The sequence below is a fragment of the Triticum aestivum genome, chromosome 6A (genome assembly GCF_018294505.1).
Source record: "Triticum aestivum cultivar Chinese Spring chromosome 6A, IWGSC CS RefSeq v2.1, whole genome shotgun sequence".
In the NCBI taxonomy this organism is placed as follows: Eukaryota; Viridiplantae; Streptophyta; class Magnoliopsida; order Poales; family Poaceae; genus Triticum; species Triticum aestivum.
The window spans coordinates 24077736-24098024 of NC_057809.1; the positions used below are offsets into that span (position 1 = coordinate 24077736).

At 46.1% G+C, this 20289-nt stretch overlaps 1 protein-coding gene and 2 long non-coding RNA genes across 3 annotated transcripts; all 3 read left to right on the plus strand.

Moving 5' to 3' along the window:
- The first annotated feature begins 913 nt into the window (after positions 1–913).
- Positions 914–3212, plus strand: LOC123131745 (catalase isozyme 2). The gene is made up of 4 exons (XM_044551419.1): positions 914–1082; positions 1235–1720; positions 1936–2859; positions 2956–3212. The coding sequence occupies exons 1-4, from the start codon at positions 1068–1070 to the stop codon at positions 3013–3015; spliced, it is 1485 nt and encodes a 494-aa protein (XP_044407354.1). The 5' UTR covers positions 914–1067; the 3' UTR covers positions 3016–3212.
- A 5644-nt stretch (positions 3213–8856) lies between these two features.
- On the plus strand, positions 8857–12276 carry LOC123130081 (uncharacterized). Its single transcript, XR_006463733.1, has 3 exons — positions 8857–9959; positions 10045–11714; positions 12051–12276. It is a non-coding gene; the product is annotated as an uncharacterized lncRNA (long non-coding RNA).
- Positions 12277–13581: 1305 nt separating this feature from the next.
- Positions 13582–18591, plus strand: LOC123130082 (uncharacterized). Its single transcript, XR_006463734.1, has 3 exons — positions 13582–13969; positions 15335–15560; positions 15639–18591. It is a non-coding gene; the product is annotated as an uncharacterized lncRNA (long non-coding RNA).
- Positions 18592–20289: the final 1698 nt, after the last annotated feature.

The window sequence follows — 20289 nt, forward strand, 5'->3', positions numbered from 1 at the left end:
CTTGATTATCACTAACCTCGTCACCAAGCACTACCACCATGTGATTTGTTTATTAAATATCATGACATGCGACCAAATTTAAGTCCAACCAAAGAGTTAATTAGCGCAAAAAACCCTAATCACCGTTGTTTTCTCACCAATGTTCCCGCTTGTTTTGTGCACCGAGAATGTGGGGGAAAGGCCACTAATCAACGGTGGGTGTGCATATTAAGTTTTCTTGTTTGTCCTTGTAAGAGCTTCATGCGATTATTTTGTAATTACCGGGAATTCAGTTACTCGTGTTTATTTCAGCTTTTTCTCATTCATTGATGAAAGAAATTTGTTTGCTATTCTTTTCAATGCAACATGGTTTCCGCCTGGCGAATAAAAAGAGAAGGCATCCTTGTAACATGCTTGTATCACCAAAAGAGCTGCTTTCCGTAAAAACAAATGTGATTTTTCACCTAAAATCATAATTGGGCTCAAGGAACTTACTTTTCCGACGAAAAAAATCTAACATGCGGGGACAAGCTTATCATTATCCATGGCTAAGCTGAATCACCGATTTTTACACACACACACACACGGCATTCCCTCGCAAATTTCACTACTCCCTCTAGTGATCTAAACAATCTTATATTTCTTTACAGAATGAGTAAATTACGTACACTGCATTCCAAAAATAGTGATCTACACTGCATTCCTAGCATTGAGCCGCGGTGGGTGAGTGCAACGGATCAGGCAGAAGAGATATTCGTGCACATGCACGCACAGGCATAGGCTTAGCAGCCGGTTTTGTATTTGCACGGAACCGGATGACGATGCAGCGACGAGTGACGCGGCTGGCCCACGCCGCCTTATCCTCTGCTTGTCCTCTTGCAGGCCGACCCGTCCCTTGCAGCCTGTCCTATGCCCCACCTGTCAGAGCCTCGTCGCGGCAGCCGGGCGGTCACGCCACCTCACCCCTCGCCGTTATTTAAGACCGGCTCGAGCGAGCTCAGGCAGAGCAGAGAGCAGTGCAGTGAGAGTGAGTGAGCTCGCCACACTCCCCCCAGCTTAGCGGAGCTACCTCACTCAAGAGAGGAAGGATGGATCCCTGCAAGGTAAGCAGACACGATCAGACTAATCCTATGCTACTTTACAGTCCATGGTGTTCTTAATTCGTTCACATAGATTCTACCGATTATAGTACGTGTGTGCGTGTGCTGATTAATTAACATCGAGCTCTGTGTGCGTGCGTGTGCATGGCGTGCAGTTCCGGCCGTCGAGCAGCTTCGACACCAAGACGACGACGACCAACGCCGGGCAGCCGGTGTGGAACGACAACGAGGCGCTCACCGTCGGCCCGCGCGGCCCGATCTTGCTGGAGGACTACCACCTGCTGGAGAAGATCGCCCACTTCGCGCGCGAGCGCATCCCGGAGCGGGTGGTGCACGCGCGGGGCGCCTCCGCCAAGGGCTTCTTCGAGTGCACCCACGACGTGACGGGCTTGACCTGCGCCGACTTCCTCCGCGCGCCGGGGGCGCGCACGCCGGTCATCGTCCGCTTTTCCACGGTGATCCACGAGCGCGGCTCGCCGGAGACGATCCGTGACCCGCGCGGGTTCGCCGTCAAGTTCTACACGCGCGAGGGCAACTGGGACCTGCTCGGCAACAACTTCCCCGTCTTCTTCATCCGCGACGGCATCAAGTTCCCCGACGTCATCCATGCCTTCAAGCCCAACCCAAAGTCCCACGTGCAGGCAAGGTTTTATTTATTTATTTCGGAAACAAGATAATTTCTAGCCTCATCCAAATATGCAAATTTTCGAAAATGAATTCTAGCATAACTTAAATTTATTTTAAAACCAGTTAATTTGAATCTTCCGTGAAATTTCAGGGTTAAAAATGTTCCTGACCTCACTGAAATATACTAAATTTTGGAAATTTCTTTGGATTTTTTTAACCTTGTGTGCAGGAGTATTGGCGCGTCTTCGACTTCCTTTCCCACCACCCGGAGAGCCTCCACACCTTCTTCTTCCTCTTCGACGACGTCGGCATCCCGACCGACTACCGCCACATGGACGGCTTCGGCGTCAACACCTACACCTTCGTCACCCGCGCCGGCAAGTCCCACTACGTCAAGTTCCACTGGAGGCCCACCTGCGGCGTCAGCTGCCTCATGGACGACGAGGCCACGCTCGTCGGCGGCAAGAACCACAGCCACGCCACCCAGGACCTCTACGACTCCATCGACGCCGGCAACTTCCCCGAGTGGAAGCTGTTCGTGCAGGTCATCGACCCCGACGACGAGGACCGCTTCGACTTCGACCCGCTCGACGACACCAAGACATGGCCCGAGGACCTCGTCCCCCTCCAGCCCGTCGGCCGCCTCGTGCTCGACCGCAACGTCGACAACTTCTTCAACGAGAACGAGCAGCTGGCCTTCGGCCCGGGGCTCGTCGTGCCTGGGATCTACTACTCCGACGACAAGATGCTGCAGTGCAGGGTGTTCGCCTACGCCGACACGCAGCGCTACCGCCTCGGCCCAAACTACCTGATGCTCCCCGTCAACGCGCCCAAGTGCGGCTTCAAGAACAACCACTACGACGGCGCCATGAACTTCATGCACCGCGACGAGGAGGTGGACTACTACCCGTCCCGCCACGCGCCGCTCCGGCAGGCGGAGCCGGCCAGCTTCCCTGTGCCCACGCGGCCCGTCGTCGGAAGAAGGGAGAAGACGAGGATCAAGAAGGAGAACGACTTCGTGCAGCCCGGGGAGAGGTACCGCAGCTGGGCGCCCGACCGCCAGGACAGGTTCGTGCGCCGCTTCGCCGACGCCCTCGCCCACCCCAAGGTCAGCCACGAGCTCCGCGTCATCTGGATCGACTTCCTCTCCAAGGTAACTAATTGTTGATGCATGAACCCATGGATGTACGCTCAATGTTCTTCAGTTGGTGATGAATGATTAACTCGGTTGATTTGTGGATGGATGCAGTGTGACAAGTCGTGCGGCATGAAGGTGGCGAACCGTCTCAACGTGAAGCCAAGCATGTGATGGATGGACCGTTCTGTGTAAACTTTGTGCTATATCATGGACCAGCAATAAGAGACCATGCCAGCTATAATGTGGATCATGTGGTCGATTACCTACTGTGCTGCTACTAATAAGTTACTATCATTTTCTTTTATGTCGCAGTAACTTACCTGTAATCCAGCAAATGAAATTAAAGTGGGTGCTTTGGAGCTTATGAATCCAAACGTGTATTCGTCTTTGCCTCAGATGATATTTGCTGTTCTGGATGGAACAAGATGGCTCTGTTTTCGGTCTGCTAGCCACATCAAAGTTTGTTTTGCACGACCTTCTGTGACAACTTTGAGTAACAAAGAGCGGAAATTAGAAAGTGCACCCGCTCCCTGCCCCCAAAGAACAATTCCCCAATGTAAAAAGATACTACATCGATCCGTCTCAAAATACTTGCCATGGTTTTAGTTTAAATTTGAACTTAAGCTAAAACAACGACAAATATTTTAAAACAGAGGGAGTAGAAGGGGAAAGAAATTGGATGCCATGGCTCTCTCGGGCCATTTGATCTCGGACAAGTGGCCCGGACCATCCCTGTCGATGGCATGCATGACTCGTGGTCCCTGTCGCGTGTCCTGGCTAGCTAGCAATCAGTGTGGTTACTGCTGCATTATGTCAGGAACCTGACTTTGGGGCAACGCCAATGATTTTAGTCCCACCTCGGATACAGGAGGAGGCTAGGACCTTTTCATAAGGGAGTGTGCCAAACTCTCTTCAAGCCAGTCTTTTCCAATGTGGTGGACTCTCCGCTTGTAGTGGAGTGCCCGATGAGTATCTGAAATGTCCGAACATATGCCAATGTATCGAGAGCTGGACCTAGTTTGCTAACAAGTAGTATCAGAGCTCGGCCCAAGACCAAGCATCAAGTGCTTGGGTCTGCATGCTCGAAGTGCACAGGCTGTGTTAGTTAGCCCACGAAATTAGCATCTTCCGTTGTAGGCTAGGGCCCTTACATGATTTTTTTTAATTTTACGATCTTTATTTTTTTTGTTCTGTTAGCGTCTGTATAAGTGGTTGGCATTGTAGATGCCCCAAGGGAGAGTGCCACATTTCTTTCAGGCCAGTCTTTTGGGATGTGGTGGGCTCTTCGCTTGTAGTGAAGTGTCTGATGCACATCCGAAACGTCCGTACGTATGCCGATGTATCAGGAGTTGAGCCTGAGTTGCTAACAAATTATCTATTATATTATTATTACAAGAGACGAATAAGACACCATGTTCATCCACACAGATTAAATTATCATGACCATTGAATCTTTTTGCCGCAGTAACTTCTACACACACAAAAATTTACATGTAATCTTTTTTTATGGGTGAACTTACATGTAATCAAGCCAAAAAAATGCAGCGCCTGGACGCTTTCGAGCTTATGAATCAAACATGCATTCTTCTTTGGTACTGTTAATTCTTAGTTGCCTGGATGTCGACCACCTATAATTAGTTGTACTCTTCAAAATGTGCACCTTCAATGTATATGACTTGGGGTTGAATAAAATTTCAAACGGGATTGTTAAATCTTAGTTGAATGAGATTTAATCAAGTCTCAGTCAATGTTATATTCGTTAAATTTTACTTTGAGATCCATGCAAAAATTTCTTTTATAATTTTATTTCTTTTTTTTTTGTATGTTGTATCACTTGAGTGAGACTTAGTTAAATCTCAGTCGACTGATATCTGACGACACCCAATTTCAAACAGCTTAATTATAAATAAGAGGCTACTGGATATATTTATTCTGAGTATATGTTTACAACAAGTTCGTAGCTGCCATGCGAGTTACGTTTTGATTCGTAGTTAATCCATGAGGCAAGTTCTTTATTTTGGTCGGGAAGTCAATCGTACCATTTTTGCTATTCTGACGATGGAGCAAGATGAGTCTGTTGTGGGTTTCCTAGCTACATGAATTTTGCATTTTGCAAACTGATGTGAGAACAATGACCACTGACCAAGGTAGGAAATTCTAAAATGCGGCTGCTCCCGGATGAAAATAAAATATGTCCTTCACATAATCAGGAACAAATATTTAATAAAAAAACACACTTATCGATGCTTGAGATTTCCAAGTCAATAATTTTCTGTTCCAAAAACACTCAACAGTTTTTGAAGAAAAACTACATATAACCCCAAATAGCTTGCAAATAATTTTATATTATGGGACGGAGGGAGTAGGCTTATGGCGGGTCACTCTTCCTTCTTAGTAAGATTGATTGAAATGACTCGGATGCCGCGGCGCTAGCCGTCAGTCATTGTGACTGCTGCACGTACGCTGCACTCTTCGTATGAAACAAACAAACAAAACGTCGAAGACGGGCACATCTAGACTCTCGTGCCACTGGAGTGTAGATGACTGAGCTCAACGTCCTTGATCACTGAAAAAATAGCATGCCGTCGCCATGAATGATCCACCACATGCCGGGCACCGTGAGTCCCGTTCTACCATACTCCTGGGCTGGGCTAGATGTTAAGCCAAGATTCATGATATAGGGGACAACTCACCTAGTTTGGCTCAAGAAAAAAAGAACCTACTACTAGTACTATGAATAGACCCGTAAAAACAAACTAGTAGTACTATGAATAGAGAAGGGCTCTTCATCGAAGAGAAAAATTAATGTGCTTGACGTTGCCACACAGTGCTGCAGGTTTTTCTGCACTTTGGCGAGAGCTCCATCGTCACGCGCTCATGCACGACTCTGCAAAGATTTCTCCTTTTCTCCTCTCCCCATCGGTGTTTATAGGGAAATTTGGTTCTATACCACTAAAGGGACTTTATGAAAATAGCATCCCAACACCGTTAGGGAAATTTGGTTCTATACCACTAATCACTTTGTTTTATAATTATTTTTTCCTTCCTTTTTCTTCATATGCTCATTTGGGGGAAGCAAGAAGGTTGGCTACTAGTTTATTTTAGCGCTAGGTAGTTCAAATGGTTAAGCATGCTACTAGTCTACTTGCTTCATTTGGCGGAAGCTACTTCAAACATTGGATTAGTAGCCTTCCGCCAAAGGTAAACAAGAGGCTACTAATTATAAGCTTCATTTGGTGGAATCTTTGAATTAATAGCTTTACTTGGCAGAAGCTTTAGGAGCCAAAGCTTTAGTAGCATCATTCGTCATCCAAGCATAGTCGCATATATTTTGCCAACAATTTGAGCTAACCGAACGAAATTTACATAAACCAATGATATTTTGTTTTACAAAAAACTATATTAAAAAACACTAAACCCTATATCGGGCAACCATTACGTAAGCGTGGCCGCCCTGTACTGCTGCACCGACATCGGCGTCCGTGCCGTCGTTGTCGTCGTCATCGTCCCTCCAGTGGCGCAAGGATGCCAGAGGGCCGCGGCAGCCTCCTTGATATTATGGATTTTGATATATTTCTCTACAAATTTGATCAAATTTAAAACGTTTGACTTTTTAAAAAGAAAATACATCTTATATTTTGAACGGAAACACTGATTATTTTTTGAAAAAACCCAACAACACTGAAGAAACAAAACGACACCAACGACGCAGCAAAGCGCCCCCAATTTAACATAATACAAACACAAACACCCACATACATATACATATATATACATGCTCGTATGAACGCAGGCTGGGGACGCATTTATTCGTCGTCGTCGTTCATAACCATGTTCAAGCATGAACGGAGGACGCCGCAAGTGGCCAGGACTGCGAGTCTCCGGGTATTCAACGATAGGACTGAAATATTGCCCCGGTCACCTGACCTCGAGGAGGCAACGCGTCCGCGGCTGCTTCATTGCTTAGAGCATCTTTAGCCGCGTATCCAAAATGGTCTTTTTAGGTGATCTTTTTGCGTCGGCACCGAAAAAACGGTTCAATCGCGTTTTTTTTGCCGGTTTGGGCTGAAATCACTGCCGGCGGACCTAGGTCGAACCCGACGTGCCGGAGGGGGCGCCCGGGGGCGCCGGGGCGAATGTTTTGGCGCGAAACAGCCATGGGCCTGCCGAGTCAGCGAGACAGCCGCTATGTCGACCTCATCGCCTCGGTTCCCGCGGGAATCAATGCGAAGGCTGCCGCGCCGGTCGGCCTCCATTGATGCCTCACGGGCGGCGCAGTGAAGACGACATCGACGCACGTCCCGCCCGCATGCGCCACACGTCCGCCCGCATGCCGCCCCCGGCCACCCCGCTTCTGCTATAAAAGGTGCCCCTCCCCGCCGGTGAGCGCCACAGCCTGCCCCTCTACCTTCAGTGAAAGCCTTTTCCCCACCGGCGAGCTCTCCCACCACTCCCCTGCCCGCCGACGAGCGAAACAATGGCGGAGAGATACCTAAGCGACGGTGCAGCGGCGAACGGCTTCGGCCGCCGACACCTCCAGGAGCCGGAGGCGCGCCTTTTGTACGAGGCCGAATACCTGGCGCCTCCCGACATGCGCGTGCCTGGTTTGTGGAGACTGAGCGCCGGCGGCGTCTCGGTGCTGTCGGTGCCCGAAGGGGCGGCACGGCGGGCGGAGATCGCCCGCATCCGCTCCTCGTTGACAGAGGAGCAGCGGAACGAGCCGAGGTACGCGCCCGACAGCGAAACCTGTGGACGATGTGCTTCCAGCGCCGCTGCGAGGAGCATATCGCCTCCGTCAATGGCATCATTCCCCGCGGCCGCCTCAACTCCGAAGGACGGCGCGAGTGCTGGGGCGTCCCCGGCCGCACACTCGACGCCGTCCTCGAGCACATCGAGACCGGCAATGTGCCGCGGCTGGAGTACTCGACGCGGCCCTCCTTCTCTCGCCGCCGCGGCAGTTCCTGGATGCCGCTGCGAATGGAGCCGGGGTCGTCCTCGTCGTCGGGCTCCGGCTCGCCGGCCCTCTGCCCGGTCAAGCCCGAGCCGGAGAAGACACCGCTCGGGCGTCGCGCTCGCAGCGGCGCCCTTGTCATCAACGAGCCCTCGCCTGTGAGGGCACGCCGGCATGGTGGCCCTCGATGACGAGTCCGCCCTCAAATGGGCGAGCGAGGACTACGTCCGCGAGAAGGTGCACCGCCAGCGTCGGGCGTACCTGGAGACCCAGGCCCGTAGCCGAGGCCGGGCCGGGCCGAGGCGGCGTTATCATCATCGACAGCGACGACGAGGACGAGGCCGGGCCGTCAAGTGCTGCTGGCGACCCCGGCGAGGGATGCAGCAGGGACGCCGCAGGGGAGGCGCACGACGGTGACTACACCCGCTTCTAAAATTTTGTTTTTTGGGCGCCGCACTGCTCCAGCAGATGCTGTAGCGCTAAAAGTTTTTGGGCGCGCGCTGAAAAACATTATCGCGCGCACCATATTTTGGGCTCCGGATTGCGCGCGCTTCACAATTTGCACTGTGTGCTTTTTGTACGCGCGTTTTTGGGCATCTGTAAAAGCGATGTTCGTCCCGGCACACTAAAAATGCTAAAGTGACGCGCTATAACTTTTATTGGGCTTCAAATTTTTATGCGGCTATTGGAGATGCTCTTAGTTGTTAGGGTACTAGTACTACCAAACAGCGAGAACACGATAACATCATTGAAGGTAAGAAAAAAAAGTTGTACTAGTACATCCAATCCAATCCAATCACTTACGAATGAACTATCGAGAAGCATTAACGTGCGCATAAGGGACGCCTCCTGGCGCTAGCCACGTCGAAGATTTTACTGTGGCAGGTATCTACCCCAGAAAACACCTTCCCCCGTTAAATTTTTTCCCTTTCTTCCCCACGTAGGCAACCCAACACACGACCTTTCCTTTCGCTCTCGTTTCCTCTCCATGTAACCCGCCGCCACTAGCGTCTCCCCTGTCAAGCCGCCGCCTCCTCTCCCCTCGTCTTCGACAGCCGCACCCGGAGGAGGTCACCGACGCCCGCATCCTCAGCTCCCCTCGTCTTCCATCGTGATTGACGTCCACCTCCAACGACCTGCAGGACCCATGATATGGCGACTCCCAGGGCGCTGCCGCAGGGACAACCGAGGAAATCGACCCGAGGTAAGCCCCCAAATCGTCTCTTCTCCATCTATGTCGAGGTATGGATTTGCTATCCACCTCACAAGGCAACCCTGCATTTTAACTAAGAGCTCCATATTTGAAATCAAGTAAAAAATCTTTAGAGGTCAAGTGTTCAAACAACCGTATCATCCAATTTTCTGACTGGTACCGAGGTAAAGATGGCAGGTGGAGCAGCTGGAGAGGATAGAGTACAAGCTGTGTGCTCTGAGAAAAATGGATGGTTGATTTGTGGAATTTATGATAGCTTTAATGAGATGCAGCTGATTTTCTGGCAGTAACTCTATATGATAACATAGTATATTACCTGTACTTGTTAGAGTGTCATATCAAGCAACAAGATGGCCTATATAGCTCATCAGAGAACTCCCTTAATTAATGGGGTTAAAAGTGAATTCACATTAGCCATGGAAATTGCAGAGAATGAAGATGTAAAACTTTCTGAAAGTTTTCAAGCTGGTGTGCTGAATTGCCTCACTTCTACCGTTGAGAAAGCTGAGAATGATTTCTTATACATGGTTGAACAAGATATGGATGATAGACTAGATATAGTTTCAGTTGTATTTTGTGTCCTGGTTGTGCTTCTTGAGGGGACAGATTTATGCATTCTAAATCTCGAGGATATATAGTGGGGTTGTGCTTGCTTCCATGCCATGAATACTCTGTTGCTGTTGTTACACTTTGTTGTGCTAATTGCATATTCCCGCAGGTGAATCTCTTATGGTTATTGTTCATTTTTCATGCCCATTGGTATTCCAAGAGTATCTGTTATTATATTCAAATTCATGCTCAAATAGAAAATGTCACGGCAATGGAATTCTCCTCCTGGGTGTTTTGTATGCGCCCGCATTGTAGGAAGACTTCTACCTCAACTTCGTGGATTGGTCTTTGCACATTGTCATCTCGGTCGGATTGGGGAACTGCGTCTACCCGTGGAATGCAGTAAGAAGATGTGGGCAACCAATGTTATCCAATTTCTATTTTAAAACTCTAAGAGGGATCCTAAACAAATTTTTAACTCCACAAGGTCAGCAAGCTCTGCGATTTGGGGGCGGACCACACTGTTTGTTCAGTGAGTTGGGCGCAGCGTGGCACCCACCTATTTGTATGGACTAACCAAGGCACCGTTCAGGTTTTCATCTTGCTCCCGTCTGAAATTGATCAAATGGCATGTTCAGGGTCCATCAAAGTTTAGGATGATACTTCAGTTTATTTTTACCCAAAGCTTCAACTCAAACAACAAATAGTACATAGTACACGCTTGGTTGTGAGAATGTCACCCGGTTGATACGATATGAAGTATATATTGTAGAAGTAGAACAAGCAGGAATTTGATTCATCAACTTATATATGCAATATGAAGTATATATTGTAGAAGTAGAACAAGTGGAAATTTGATTCATCAACTTATATATGCAATATAAAGTATATATTGTAGAAGTAGAACAAGTGCTGCCATGTTGAATTTGTTGTGACATAGAGGCTGAAATATATACCCGTCGCTATCCTTTGAAATAATGCCGACTTAGGAACTCCGTACTGAAAAATATATTCGTCGCTATCCAGCTGAAGGTTATATAATGTTTTGAGTTCTAGCGCTTTAGATTCTGTGGTTCCAGCTTCTTTGTGTAAGATCTCCACTTCCTCATTGTCATCTGTGCGGCAATCAATTCTGCTCTAGCAGCACAGGAGTCCAGCCGTAGCCTTTTGTAACTTTCCATGGCCGACTCTTGCTCTCTGAGCGCAATAAGCCCTTTGCAATCTTGTATATTGTCAGTGGTTGCTGCGATATCCTTTTCTATAACCTCCAGATCACTACCAGCTTTATCCAACGTCTTATATTAAGGTACCGAGGGACTAATTGCCAACATAGTTCAGGTTTTCCCTTACAGTATCTTTTCTATCAGAATTTGTGGTTTTAGTTCATATGTCATCTGTTAGAGCAAAAAACATGAGGTTATTCAGGTTGAGTCCCACTCAAATTGCTTGATTTTAGGTTCTAATTATGGGCATGGACAAATTCAAAACAGATAGCTTGTTAGAGGAATCCCACATGGACGATGTAACACATGTATGCGCATTCTATAGAGTTTTACATGTGCATGTGGTTTTACAGTGGAAATTAGTGTTATCACATACTTTTGTTTTGTTAACTTTTTTGCTGGCATTACTGTCTAAAATATTTAGATGTTGGTCTGGAGCACCACTCAGAGGCCTTGTCGAGTGGGAGGATCAGAAGTAGTGGGAGGTGATGCCGAGTATTGTCGTATATTTTGCCTTTTTCATGTCATTTTTGTTTAGCAGATGATATATTGGTAATTGCTCGATGACTATTTGGATCACTGAAATGGCTAATTACTTCATGTATATGATTTATTTGTTGGTCTCATATAATCCCTTTCTCTGTTTCAGATTTCTTTGGGAGGGGGGCCTGGTGGATGTGTGCTATTTTGCGGATGTAGGCTGAGGTTGGGATACCTCGCCGATCATGCCGTCCTTGTTATTCTTACTCCTCAGTTTCTAAGGTTCGTGGTTCGTGTGTGTGTGTGTTACGGGAGTATTTGTATCTGCCATGGTTGGGGTGGAACAGATTGACTTGGTTTTCAGGATTTTGTGATCCGGTCAGCCGATCTGCTGCATAAAAAAATATTGGACCATTCTATACTCTTGGCTGCTTCTCCTTCGGAGTCTATGCAGGTCAAATCTTTTGTCCTCCGCGTTATATTACTTGCGTGCACGTTTTCCCCTGTTTCTGTTTCTGTTGAGAGGGAGTATGCCAAGTAAAAAATTGTCAAATTATATTTCTTCTTCTATTTTAGCTATGAAGTAACGAACACATGTGTGTTGTGCCATGCCTACAAGAAAATAGTTTCAGTTAATTTCTCCCATTTGTTCCTGTGCCTTTATGGCCAGCAGGCTAAACTCTTTTGACTGACAACCTCTTCACTGCTAGGTATAGAGTTTATAGTTAACTGAAATCGGATAACAAAGAATCGCAGGTTCAGTTTTGACTTATGCTTTGGTTTGCTGTAGTGTGGTATCCGAGCCAGCGTCAGGTGCACCAAGCTCGCCGTCCACACGCCTCCTCTTCGTCTGCATCTGCAGTGCCAAATCGCTCCCCATCCGAGCAGGTAGCACCCAGTTCCCACCTTGGAACCGTTCGCTTTTATTCTGTTCGTGTATCCGTCCTCTCATCTTTGTAGGTGGGTCAGGCCTCGGTTGCTATTGTTTGATTCTGTCGGTCAAAACTATGTCATAGGCACTTCTATTACTTTGGGTTAGTCCCTGTTTTAGGTGTTTTAGGATATATGGTAGTGGTTTAGGGATACCTCTTGCCAAGGTTATATTATTTTAGGTTTTGGCGACAGGCAAAAATATACAATATTTAAATGAATCTGAGTTCATCACTGAAATAATCATGAATATCAATCCAGTAAAGGTATGATCTACTCATAAATTTCTTCTTTATCTTTGGTGTTCAAGATACTTATGCCACCATGTAAAATATTTATCTAATAACTTCTCTATTGCCATGCAGCTATATCTTAAATTCTTGATAATGCAGTAGATGAGGTTTGTAATATCTTCTAACATCTTCTATGAACTAGATACTCACTAATTTAAATTGTCTGATAATACCCAAATGTCTGAAACATGGAGTATTCTGTTGTAAGCTGAATATTTGAAATTTCACATTCCTGTTTCTGGAAAAACCATGCTATACTCCTATCTAACACAATGCTCTGTTGATCAGTGTGTTAATAACTTCGTGTCTGTTGACGAAAAACCATGCTAAACTCTAAAAAAACATGCTATACTACTATCACATTTGTTGTATTGGGTGGTTACCAGTTATTGTTGTGCTGATTTATCACTCTTTGTTGGACATGTTCGATTTGCCCCAAACCAGCAGAGTAAACTCATTTCTACGGCAGTGGAACGATTAATGTGTGTCTTCGGCACATATGCTGATGGCCACCGCAACAGCGGGCAGCACACCGATCAACACTGAGTTGCTGACCATAACCAAGGTGGGCGAGAAGAAGAGCTACACCGTGAGGGAAGCCGTTGGCATGAACGGATTCGGATAAGGTCGCCTCGTCTGGTCTAGTGACACCACGCGGTAGCCAGCCTGACCCTGGTGATGTGGACCCGACTGTTGTTTTTGAACCAATATCATGTATGCCATCTCTCATGTAAGCTCTAAGACTGCTCCCTGCAGGTTGATACACACTTGTTAATATCTATGATGTCAGAGCTCTTGTTTATTGTTCCAGTTAGAAACTTGTAGTGTTGTACTTTCAGTCTCATGCAAAGTAGAAATAGGAAAGTGAAAGGGGCGAGTCTTACTTGGCACCGCCGAGATTCCTCTCAGGCGGTGCGCCATGGGCGCGCCCCAACCCCTAGTTAAACACATTCAGCTGCGCATCCGGGGCGTGCTCTCATGCAGTCCACGTCGGATTAGCTAGAGACAAAAAGATCGGCGGTTTGACCTTTGCTGCCCCAACACGTTGTTTGCTTCGTCCAGAAGAAAACAAGAGAGGAAGAGGAAATCGCCCCCACCCGTTCTCCCTCCGCGCACGCTAGGGTTGCTGCCGCCACTGCCTCGCCCCATCGGCCCATGGCCAGGTCCTCCGACGCCAGCCACCGGAGAAGGAAGCAAACTCGACATCCAATCGTCCAGACCTTCTCTCGACCCAGGCAAGTCGCCTCCTTTCTTCCCCTTCCCTTACCCCCCGACCCCTCTCTGCCACCTCGTGTCCTACCCCTTTCTCTTCTCAATCTGAATCCATGGAGATAGTCGGCAGGGAGGACGAGTATGTGTTGGAGGGCGCTGCCGGCGGCGCCAAAAGTAGCTCAACAAGAACCACCGTCACGTGGAGGCAAGACACTATCGACACGGATCCGCTTCGTCTGCGCCGGCAAGGGCCAGCCATTCTAGATCCGACCAGGTACGATGCATCCTACCTTTTCCAACTGCCGAATACTTCTCTAAATCATGGTGGGCACTGTCCATGGAGGTTCATATGAATCAATTTACTTTGAGCAGTGCAGTGTCATAATAGCAACTCTCCCTTTATTCCTGGCATGTTTTATAATCTGCATATTTTGTTGTAATGGCTGCAGTAAGGAGTAAGGCAGTAACAGTGTTGAATCACTCAATATATGCTACCATAGGGCATGTATTAGACTGTTAGTTGATGCAGGGGAGTTGCAGCAATAACAGGTGTTTACTTAGATTCAAAACTCTGAATTTTACTGATTCCTGTCTTAGCCCTCTAATCCCTTGATAGATTTGTGCCTAGCCACCTAAACTTTTTCTGGCGAGTTTACTGATTTGGACATCAATTTCGAGCTTTCTTGGGAATGTTTAGAAGTCTCAAAATCAGCCTGGGTCACCTGCAGCAGTAAAAACGCAACAAATATAACATTATGCAGTGAGCTGTTGCTTTTTGAGCAGAATATCAAACTATCAGCTTAAGTTAGCGAGAACAATATATCAGGCGTTCAAGAGCCTCATTCACAAGGTATAGCCGAATACCAATCGGTGACAAGCAGATGTCAAGATGCAAGATTAAATGGTGGATATAAAAGTAGTTTCAACAGACTGTGCAGAGAGTTCACTTTGCAGATGGTAAACTGTAGATATCCTGCTCCATCCCCCCTCCGTAAATTAGAGGGAAGGTTTTTGACAAAGTAGCTCTAGCTTTGATCTACAAGACCAGGATCGATGCCACGCCAAACGCACAAGGCTGAATAGATTACACCACAACTATGCAAAGCTGTCTTATATCCGACCTGGTATGACAATGCATGATGTATTTTGATCAGAAACTCATAGACCATGTAGCATGCTTGGCTCTAGGTATGGATTATCCTTTATTTGAAACTCATGATGCCGGAAATCCACAAAAAATAATCAGTTTTTGGATGGAGAGCGATACTACAGGAAGACATCGTTCTAATTAACTTAATTGTATATGAAGCTTTGAGAAATTTACAATGAACAGAAAGCCTTTACGACGCTATAGAATCATTATAAGAATTCTACAATGGTATAAGACAGTTTAGCAGCTGAAGCAGAGGTTCAAGTAGACCTAGATTCTGACGAATGCAATGTCACAAACAGAACCTAAATTACTAATCATATGCCATGCCATGTTTCAACCAAATTGAACGTAATCATATTACCATAATAGAGTTTTGGGCTCACAGAAGAAATAAAAGAAATAATGATGACACACGGTAGGAATCTGCACACCTTCCTTTGGATCTCCTCTTTCTTGTCATTGATGGATAGTGGCTTTTGCTCGCAGGGCCAGTTGCTGCTTGTTATAAACCAGAGCACTGATGTCTGCTTCCAGCTGCTGGGCCATGGGCTCCTCCATCTGCTCCGCAAGCTCATGATCCGCGATTTCCTTCTGAAGCTGCATGAGAGAAACAGAAATGCAACATTCACAATGCAGTGATTGTTCCTGGTTCTAGAAAATATTGCAAGGAATTTTTGCTATGTATGAACCAAGAAATGCGGCATTTAGATATGTGAGCAACCATCTATAAAGTACTGTGTGTACGGAACTATTAATGAAATTATCATCTTCTAACCTCCCTATTTTGCAGATTTTGTATGCTCCCCGCCCGGGTTGAACGGCTGCATCCACCTGTTGTTATGGTAGTGGAACCCCTCCAATTATATCAAGAAATATAGTTCTTCGTTTATCTGATAGGGATCCTAATTGTAGCACCCTAGCCTGGACTTCTCAAGGGTGAACATACTGATGGATGGAAACCAACCTAATGATTGATGGTGTTATCACCAGGAGGCAGTGGACTAGCGGTGGCGTGATTCAAAAGTAAGTTTAGATAACCTCGGATACTGGATTCTTCTTTTGAATCTAAAATATCAGTCTGTGTTGTATACAATCTATTGGATTAGAAATAGTTAACTATCACATGATTTTGATTCCACACTGTATAATGGACGTAACAATATTAGGTACTTAGGTTGGTCAATATAACTCATTCTGGCATTTTATTGACTATAACCATTAATTATGATTCATTTCGATCCTGTTTATACGAAACTTATGTTGTACTTAGATTAGGTAGTCATCTGTTGTTCTCATGTCATGTAACATACTGACTGTGCTTCTTTTCTTTTACATAGCTATTGCTGATTCTGCATTTGAGGATTTCATGAAGCCAAGTGATCCTCTTGTGCTCTGAGGAGCTCTGATGTATACATGCATCTGGTATGATCGCATGCCTTAATTCATACATAGGAGTTAGTATTGTAACTATTAAGTAGCTCAATAATCTGTTGGCAATAAAATAAGTTGGTATATACGATGAAGAAGTACTGAATCTCTTAAAGCATAACGCCATAAAAATCAGCATGCACTAAGGCCCAAGCACAAAGTAAAAATGTTCTAATTTGAAAAGATTAATTTAGTTTTGGTAGGGGTGCATAGGTATAAACAATGAACCATCTTTTCCAAAAAAAATAAACCCTGGACCATTCTGCATCCAGTATATTGACATATTAGTTGCTCTCTTGTTTCTGAACATTTTTGAACCAGCTGAGAAGTACTCAAAATCTTAAAGCATAAAGTCATGAACATCCTAGGCACAGAATAATCATGCAGTGAAGATACTTTATTACAAACCATGTATGATATAACACCAACACCAAATCCTTGAAGCAGACATCCCATGTAGAGAAGTGATGAGTCATGTGGATTAAACATCGATTAGCAAGCATGAATCTCGTATCGTCGCGAGAAGAGAAATGGCAGAAAATAAGCTTGGGAAACATGTGGGTGCATCATGCCATACATTCGTGAAGGAGATGGCGAGCCAACCGATGATGTTCTGAATCGCCACCATCGTTAACGACTGAAAATTCAGTAGGCATGTCCATAGTATAAAAGATTAAAACTTTGGTGTAGTCAAGAATTAATTTGTTGCAACTTGCAAGCATATGACATGAACAAAATAATGAACCTTTTAAGAAAAAGTCTTCACCTACACATTGTCTGCAACACCAATTTCTCTTCTCTGATTATCGTATCAAATGCCACGCGCAACTAATTAAATAACTCATGAGATTTGAGACTAATACAAGCTCAACTCTTAATTTTCATTCGGAGGGAGGGAGGGGTCAAGATTTTCTCACCCCTTTCTGGCCAATGTGCTCGGCCATCTGGCCGCTGGCGATGGCCCCGACCATGGCGCTGACTTGGATAGCGAGCCGAACGCCAAGAACTGACGTGCAGGCACGAAGTTACTCGACATCTTTAGTCCAAGAAGAAGTCGAAACAGAGCAAGCATAGAGGCTCCAGGCACTACCTTCTCATAGTTTTCAATTTTTTTTTACTTATGTTTTCAATTTTTTTATAAATTACTTTCAGTTCAATCTGCTTCTCATGATTTCCGCAATCTTCAAATTCAACTTGTGTTAGAGGCTTCAGTTCTTACAACATATGATACTCGCTTGATCATCATATACATTGTATAAACATAAAGTGATGCACTGAATGCACTATGCTCTTGTCCATTGTTATTGTGTTTATTTCCTATCAGTTAAGATAAATATATAACTCTCAAAGTTTTAACTATGGGTGTTGGAGGAGATAGATCGGGCAGAACTACAACCTGAGGTTGTGCAGGTTTACGGATACGTCTTGCCAAGGTTATATTATTTTAGGTTTTGGCGAATAAAAAAGATATATAGTAGGTAAATAAAGCTCAGTTCACCACTCAAATAATTATGAATACCAATGCAGTAAAGGTATGATGTACGCTTTTAAATAACATTTTATAATTCTTTGGTAACATCAGTGAAAACTATTGAATTGTGTTCTCTAATTAATTATAGTTAGCTTTGTTTCAGATTGGGTGTTAATAGAAAACATATCCATGCATTGATGAATTCACATTTGAAGGGAAACTGCTGAAAATGAAAGGTGACATATTCGATGGTTTTTTCTCTCATTACTCACAATCTGAACTAGGTTCGGAAGACAAAATCTGGAGCCTTACTTTGAATGTCCAAGGAGGTGGAAGCACCAACAATGCCCTCAACATAGCTGCTCGATCAATTGGATCTGAATCCAAGGATGACATCCAACAAAAGGTACCCAACTTCCTTTATTGCTTTAACCATACTAGAGTAGCTGTATATGGTGCACTTGGCAGGGATATTATCAAGGAATTCCAAGATGATGGCTGCATTTTGCACTGAAATTGGGAGGTGAGGCTCAAAAAGATACAGCGGATACCGACGGCGGCGGCGGCGGCGAAGACTAGCCCGGGATCTGGGACAGTGGATGCATTGAGCACGAGGTGAAGATAAGCCACTCCATCCGCGGTCACTATTTTGTTCATTCTTTTTTTGGAGATGATTTCAGTACTCTATCAATGTGATGTTAGAGCCAAGATGCATGTGTCACTTGTTTCATCAAGTGTGTAATGAACTTTAAATTTTGTTCATGATGATCTTAAATCCCTGGTTTCTCCTGGCTACTTGCTGCTTAATATGCCTATTATGCAATAACACTGCATACTATAATAAGTAAAATGGAAGGGGTGCCTCCCACCTGGCACCGCCTAGCTTCCTCTCAGGCGGCGCCACCGGGTGGCGCCCCAACCACTAGTTCTACTGCTAGCTGGACGATATCCTCTATAACATATCCTCCATACCCCCTCCGTCCCGCCCTGCCTCTGGAATTCAGCTTATCTTGGAGATCTCCTGCAGGTAAGTTCAAAGATCAAAGTGTAGGCATAAACTTGCCTAATTTCAACCGCCAAATTAGCCTTTCTGTTTTTGCCTCAATTTGTGCTCGGAGTCACGGCTAGAAGCCTAGAATCCTACGATACCGGTAGACAGAGTTGATCTTTTATGTGTGCTGCTTCCTGAGTTTCTTGGAGGACTTCCCTTAGAGCTTTTGCAACAAGTAGTTATCATGCTCTTTGCAGCCAAACTTGCTCTGTTATGCTAATTTGTTGTTTATTTTTGTTTTGTTTTCTATGTTAAAGCTCTTGTAAGCTGGATGCGGGTTTCTTTTGTGGAGATATTAGATAAGCGAGACACCACCTGCTTTCATTTTCTTTCACTAGGTTTTCTGGAATTCTTCATCTTCTGGCTCTTCTGGCTCTGTTTCTCGACGCGCATGCACACTACAGGTGTGTTGGATCTTCCATGCCCAGCCTACCAAAGATTTCTAGCTCGCACAAGCTACAGCCCTCATTGGCTAGGTTATTTATTTGATCCGTTTTTTCTGCCGGGGATTTATTTGATTCGTTTACCTAGTACAGTAGGTAAATACGAGCAAAAAGTGGTGGTAAATGTTGGAAATATTAGCACTTTTCTGATTAGACTTATCCACGAGTAAACAGTAAGCATGGCATAAAAAGTATGCATCTCATAACGATACCTAAGCATACTAGCACGTGCAGAGCATAGAATCGAACCTTCTATGAACAGCACATATACGGCTAGTATAAGTACGTTGAGATGTACCAAACTTGACGGCAGATTCATCGATCTGTATCAGCTGAATGAGAAGGGGGCGATGACAGGGGCGACTGGGGCGACTGGGGCGACTCCCCGGGTGTCTCCCCGGGAGACCGCCGCCGCGCTGTGTCCTCCCGCCACGGCTGCTCGGGCGGGCATCGGCGGCCGCTTCTGGGCCCTGTTGGCTACGGATGATGAGGAGGCCGACGGAGATAGCGACGACTCAGAGGGTTCGCCGCCGTCGCCGACGCCTTCGGATCTTATTTGTGATTTGTTTCATGCAGGGTATGACGAAGATGAGGTGGCCACTACCGTAGACACGGTCGTGCCGGTGGAGGATCCGGCGAGGGTTGGGCTGCTTCCGGACGAGAGGAAGGAATTAGTTCACCGCGTCGTCCACCGGAGAAATGCGGCATCTGCGGTCAGACCATGGAAGGGACCTCTACCTAAGGTACGTCTTCCCAACCTCACGGTGTTCGATCTAATCCATCCGAATTCATGGACGATGGTTAAGAAGAGAAAGGCTGCTCGTCGGTCGAGAGCCGGACCTCCGGCGGCGGCGGCTGTGGTGCCATCGAAGCTGCCGTGCGGGATCCGAGAGGCTCGCGAAGAGCGCTTGAACGAACTCCTGGGCCGATGTGGGCCGGTTCCTAATTGCGTTAACGAACTGCAACATGGGCCGGATATGGCTGGGTATGAGGCCCAGGCCATACCGGGCGACACATGCTCATCATCCACCGCTGCATGCACGGACGT

Excerpts from the sequence above, each read along its gene's own strand:
- LOC123131745 (XM_044551419.1), top strand. Across the intron at positions 1,721-1,935 it reads ACCCAAAGTCCCACGTGCAG|GAGTATTGGCGCGTCTTCGA; the intron begins GCAAGGTTTTAT and ends CCTTGTGTGCAG. Across the intron at positions 2,860-2,955 it reads GGATCGACTTCCTCTCCAAG|TGTGACAAGTCGTGCGGCAT; the intron begins GTAACTAATTGT and ends GGATGGATGCAG.